This window comes from Gouania willdenowi, unplaced genomic scaffold (assembly GCF_900634775.1).
Source record: "Gouania willdenowi unplaced genomic scaffold, fGouWil2.1 scaffold_188_arrow_ctg1, whole genome shotgun sequence".
In the NCBI taxonomy this organism is placed as follows: Eukaryota; Metazoa; Chordata; class Actinopteri; order Blenniiformes; family Gobiesocidae; genus Gouania; species Gouania willdenowi.
The window spans coordinates 550726-557066 of record NW_021144938.1 but is presented as its reverse complement, the minus strand read 5'-3'; the positions used below and the strand labels follow the sequence as shown (position 1 = coordinate 557066).

Genomic DNA, 6341 nt, shown 5'->3' with positions numbered 1-6341 from the left:
ACACCCGATATTACTTATTTAAATGTCCAACCCGAAATCCCCTTTTAAGTATATTCTCTTCATTTCTTTATTCTTAGGTTCCTCCTGCTTTGCTGCTGAAACATATATGTTGAGCATGTTATTGAGTGTTTCAGCATTTTTTTACGTTATGTTTGTCATTTAAATGACTCCAGGTCTGATATTTAAAATACATTTTTTGATTGAGAATTGTTCCTACAAGTCATGATTGATTTGTGACATGTATCAATTCTGAAATTCTGTTTGTTTAGAACCTCAAAGATAAAAAAATAAATAAATAAAGAACAAGTATTAAAACATTTTAATTTGGTTTATTGTGGTTTTTACAAATTGATAGAAGGATACTGAGTTTAGAACTACCAGGTAGGAGGACTAGAGGAAGACCAAAGAGGAGGTTAATAGATGTGGTAAAAGAGGACATGAAGGTAGTTGGTGTCAGAGAAAAAGATACAGTAGACAGGTCTAGATGGAAGAAACTGATTTACTGTGGAGACCCCTGAAGGGAAAAGACCAAAGAAGAAGTGGTTTTTACAAAAAAAAAAAAAAATCTGACTGTTAATTTTCCATTCAAAAACTGTCATGTCATGGCAAAAAGCTTATTTTATACGGTATTTTCATATACATTTTTAAGTAAAACTGTAAAATATATATTGATACACCTTGTTTTTTACAGCAACATATGGAATAAATAACATTTGTTAATCGTAAAAACAACAGCCATAATACATTTATTTTCTGTAAATGGAGAAAATATTATACCGTAATTTTACGGTATATTTTCGGCAACCGCAGCTGCCAGGAATTTACCGTAAAATCAACATTTATTTTTTTTTACAGTAAAACAATGGTAAGACAGGATTTCATTGTCTTCATCTGCTTTATATTCATAATTGAACAAATGATTAGATTTTGCAATAAACAAATTAGCATATGACCAACTGATGTCATGATTAAGTGGTGCCAGGATCCTGATATATTGTTTTCTCTCTGCAGCGTGAGTGTATTTCTATTCATGTGGGCCAAGCTGGAGTCCAGATCGGTAATTCCTGCTGGGAACTTTTCTGTCTGGAGCATGGGATTCAGCCAAACGGACAGGTGCTTTCAAACCAGGAATCTGGAGGAGGAGACGACTCCTTCAACACCTTCTTCAGTGAAACTGGGACAGGGAAACGTGTCCCCAGAGCGCTTTATGTAGACCTGGAGCCTACTGTCATCGGTTTGTAATCATATCATTACTCATTATTATATGATTATATCAGAACTATGACTAACAAACTTATAACTATACACAGAATACTTCTTTATACTGGAATCACTGTGAACACATTATCATTTCTTTTAAATATCAAGACAAAACAATGCAATTCTGTGATACAACAAACCCATTGAAAAAATATACAACCTATTTTAAAATTACAATAATACACTATAATACAACATAACACTTACAGGTATAGTGCAAATGTCTCAAGAAACAATAACAACAATGGTGCAAAAATCCAAAAACAATGTAAAACAGTGCAATCAAAAGTTAAAATACAGTATATACAGTTTCAGTACAAGGACATTTCTACTTTCCTGTTTGATTTTAGGTTTTGTGTTACTGACTAATCAAATCAAAGAACACAATGTGCAAACAACATAATATAATTACTGTATATAGAATAGAACAAGAATTAGAATAAAATAAATAGAAATATGAGCAGAAGATTAACATATAAAGTTACAGATTTTTAGTATTAATATTCAATTAGGAGAAAACATGTACAGTGATTGTAAAAGGTGTGTTTCACGTTCATTAAACCTTTTTAAATTATCATTTAAAAAAAAAAGAAATGTGGTGCTATTTGGCCCCCTTCCAGCAGATGGTGCCCTGGGCCTGTGACTAAACGTCAGGAAAACTGCACCAATTAAATAAGTCATGTTTTTTTAAAAAAAAAAACGTCGATGGATTGAAGATTATTCTGAATTGTGTATTTCATTAGATTATTTTGAAACTACTTAACTTTACTGCTTTGAGTTTCTCTATAGATGAAGTGCGAACAGGAACGTACCGTCAGCTGTTTCATCCAGATCAGCTTATCACAGGAAAAGAGGATGCTGCCAACAACTATGCCCGAGGACACTACACCATTGGGAAAGAGATCATAGAACATGTTATGGATAGGACTCGTAAAATGGTACATCTAAAAGAAATGAAAGTTGCAGGAAATAAAACCTAATCTTAAAACTAATAAGGATTTTATTGCTTTTTTTTTTTACAGGCGGATCAGTGCACTAGCCTGCAGGGATTTCTCATTTGGGTTTTCCCTAACCAGAAACCCTGGATGACCAGCCAGGTCCGCAAACTCATCAGAGTCCGCGATGCTGCCTTCAGGTCTGGTGACAGGGCCCTATACAGCATTGCCCGAGCCGACCTGAAAAGAGGAATCAAGGAAGCCAAAGCGGACTACAAGAGGAGGATTGAGTACCATCTGTCCAGCAACAACCCACGGCAGGTGTGGCAGGGGCTACAGAACATCACAGACTACAGGGGCTGTGATGTACCAACAGTGGATGGAAGTGCTTCACTGGCAGAGGAGCTCAACTACTTCTTTGCTCGTTTTGAGACCCCACAGCACTCACCAGCCTCAGCCCCGCCCCCACCAGGTTCCAGCACCTCTTCACTCACTATTGAGGAGCGTGACGTCAGAAGGGTGCTCCTGGCAGTGAACCCCAGGAAGGCTGCTGGTCCAGATGGAGTACCTGGCAAGGTGCTCAGAGCATGTGCCCACCAGCTCACGCCCATCTTCAATAGGATTTTCAATCTCTCCCTGAACCAAGCAGTCATCGCCTCCTGTCAGCCACAATGATTACCGTCCAGTGGCCCTAACAACTATAGTGATGAAATGCTTTGAGAGACTGGTTCTACACGGTGTCGAAACGCAGAGTAAAAGTTCTCTCTGACACTACAACTTCTCTCCAAAGCCTGAGCATTTAAAAAGAAAGATAAACAATGGTAAGACAGGATTTCATTGTCTTCATCTGCTTTATATTCATAATTGAACAAATGATTAGATTTTGCAATAAACAAATTAGCATATGACCAACTGATGTCATGATTAAGTGATGCCAGGATCCTGATATATTGTTTTCTCTCTGCAGCGTGAGATTATTTCTATTCATGTGGGCCAAGCTGGAGTCCAGATCGGTAATTCCTGCTGGGAACTTTTCTGTCTGGAGCATGGGATTCAGCCAAACGGACAGGTGCTTTCTAACCAGGAATCTGGAGGCGGAGACGACTCCTTCAACACCTTCTTCAGCGAAACTGAGACAGGGAAACGTGTCCCCAGAGTGCTTTATGTAGACCTGGAGCCTACTGTCATCGGTTTGTAATCATATCATTACTCATTATTATATGATTATATCAGAACTATGACTAACAAACTTATAACTATACACAGAATACTTCTTTATACTGGAATCACTGTGAACACATTATCATTTCTTTTAAATATCAAGACAAAACAATGCAATTCTGTGATACAACAAACCCATTGAAAAAATATACAACCTATTTTAAAATTTAAAATGACAATAATACACTATAATACAACATAACACTTACAGGTATAGTGCAAATAAAGGAAATAATAAAATAAAACCTAATCTTAAAACTAATAAGGATTTTATTGCTTTTTTTTTTACAGGCGGATCAGTGCACTGGCCTGCAGGGATTTCTCATCTACCACTCCTTTGGTGGAGGCACTGGCTCTGGTTTCACCTCCTTGATGATGGAGAGGCTGTCTGTTGACTATGGTAAAAAGGCCAAGCTTGAGTTTGCTGTCTACCCATCACCCCAGATTTCCACTGCTGTAGTTGAGCCTTACAACTCCATCCTGACCACCCACACCACCTTGGAGCACTCAGACTGTGCCTTCATGGTGGACAACGAGGCCATCTACGACATCTGCCAGAGGAACCTTGATATTGAGCACCCTTCATACCCTAATCTTAACCGTCTCATGAGCCAGACCATCTCATCAATCACATCTTCTCTTCGTTTTGATGGAGCTCTGAATGTTGATCTGACAGAGTTTCAGACCAACTTGGTGCCTTACCCTCGTATCCACTTCCCAATGGCCACCTATGCCCCGGTCATCTCTGCTGAGAAAGCCTACCATGAGCAGCTGTCTGTGTCTGAAATCACAAACGCCTGCTTCGTATGGCAAGCCCTTTTAACTTTAATAAGTCTGGCGGACATGGAGCAATTTAGTTTTCACTAGTGGAAATTACATTTGAACATGTTCAAATGTAATTGTGACATGTTGAAATGTTAATTCAAGATATCTGTAAAGCCATTTTACAGATATTTCAACATGTCAAAATGTCATTTCGACATGTAGAAACTGAATTACAGATATCTGCAATTACATTTTTACATGTAACAATTGAATTGCAGATATCAGCAATTGAATTTCAGATAACTTATTAAATGTTAAAAGGGCTTGCCATATCAACGCTGCCATTGCAGCCATTAAGACCAAACGCTCCATCCAGTTTGTGGACTGGTGCCCCACTGGCTTCAAGGTGGGCATCAACTACCAGCCTCCCTCTGTGGTTCCTGGAGGAGACCTGGCCAAAGTGCAGAGGGCCGTTTGCATGCTGAGCAACACCACTGCCATCTCTGAGGCCTGGGCCAGACTAAACCACAAGTTTGACCTCATGTACGCCAAGAGAGCCTTTGTCCACTGGTATGTTGGAGAGGGAATGGAGGAGGGAGAATTCTCAGAGGCCAGAGAGGACATGGCTGCCCTGGAGAAAGATTATGAAGAAGTTGGCGCTGATAGTGTGGAATATGAAGGAGAGGAAGGAGAAGAATATTAAAGGGCTTGATGTAACTGCACACCCCAAAAGTTTGTCATCAGTCATTGTTCCACCAACTGTTTGCGCTGCAGTGATGAATTCAAACTAATAATAATATATAAATAAATATATATATATATATATATTAATAAATTAAGAACATTTAAACAGTAAATTAACTTACTTTAGAACAGATGATGCACACATGGTAGCTCTGTCAGAACAGGACATGGAACAATGTGCAACACTGAAAGAGGCACGTGTAGAAACACGGAACAAACATTAGTTCCCCCCAGTCTTCCCAACACAGCCGCCCCCAATTGTCAGTCAGGATAATTGTCCATCCCCGGGAAGACTGCCTGGAGTACTATCTTCTTCCTCAGCCAACTGAGGAAGAGGGATCAACCGGACGGGTGTAAATCTTCGATTTCACCTTAACAGAAGCTGTACGTACCCGACCATCTGGAGCAGGAAAAGTCTCAGTCACAATACCCACTGGCCAGGATGCTCTTGGGAACCGTGGGTCAACAATGAGGACCACCTGTCCAACACAGAGCCCCTTCGCCTCAGTCGTCCACTTCTGACGATCTTGTAGGCCCGGAAGGTATTGGCGAGTGAAGGAAGACCAGAAGTTATCGGCAAGCACCTGACTGTGTCTCCATCGGCGCCTCCCCAACAGGTCTTCGCTGTCGTAGAGGGCTTGTGGAAGAGAAGAATCTCTGCGACCCATGAGTAGCATGCTTGGTGTCACGGGATCAGGATCTGCTATATCTGCCGAGACGTACCCAAGTGGCTTGGCATTCAGGATGCCTTCTACTTCGGTGAACAGGGTGCGTAGGACTGGCTCCGGGACAACTTCCTCTTTCAAGATGACTCTTAGAGAAGCCTTCACTGATCTGATCTCCCTCTCCCACATCCCTCCAAAGTGGGGAACCCTCGGGTTCGGCCCAGCCAGCGACCCAACCCTCGGGCTGACCCATACCTGAAATAAACAAAAAAAATAAATGTTTAACGAACAGTGATATTTAAACATATTTATTTAATTACATTGAAAATATGAAGTTTTTAAAGCTTTTTTTTAACTGAAACATGTTTGTACCTTCCTTTAGACGTACATTTAAACTGTTATATGGTCTCACATACAGAAACACCAAATGTTTTTGTTGTTGTTTGTAGAATGTTTTCATTTAACTCCTGATACCTTTCACTGAATCAATTTGAAATACTTTGATGGTCTTGGAAGTGGTCTCTGTGGTGGGTTGGCCTGGGGTGTCATGTCTGGCTGTCATGGGGGGTGGGAGTTGTGGCTGTCTGCACCGGGGTTGATGTAGGGTTGCGTAGCCCCTTAGGATGGTGCTGTCTGTCGGGTGGTGCTCACTGTTTCAGCAGGTGGGGGTACTGTGGGCTGCCTGGTGGGGTCTTTCTGTCTACAGGCCAGTGGGTGGGTGTGCCCCCTGGCTGGGGGCCGCTACATTGCA

At 40.8% G+C, this 6341-nt stretch overlaps 1 protein-coding gene across 1 annotated transcript; it reads left to right on the top strand.

Annotated features, from left to right (window-relative positions):
• The first annotated feature begins 437 nt into the window (after positions 1–437).
• LOC114458812 (tubulin alpha chain-like) lies at positions 438–4903 on the top strand. The gene is made up of 5 exons (XM_028441196.1): positions 438–443; positions 1012–1234; positions 2050–2198; positions 3708–4248; positions 4481–4903. The coding sequence occupies exons 1-5, from the start codon at positions 438–440 to the stop codon at positions 4882–4884; spliced, it is 1323 nt and encodes a 440-aa protein (XP_028296997.1). The 3' UTR covers positions 4885–4903.
• Positions 4904–6341: the final 1438 nt, after the last annotated feature.

Coding starts and splice junctions, on each gene's coding strand:
- LOC114458812 (XM_028441196.1), top strand. Junction 1,235..2,049: donor CCTGGAGCCTACTGTCATCG/GTTTGTAATCAT, acceptor GTTTCTCTATAG/ATGAAGTGCGAACAGGAACG. Junction 4,249..4,480: donor AGCCCTTTTAACTTTAATAA/GTCTGGCGGACA, acceptor ATTGAATTTCAG/ATAACTTATTAAATGTTAAA.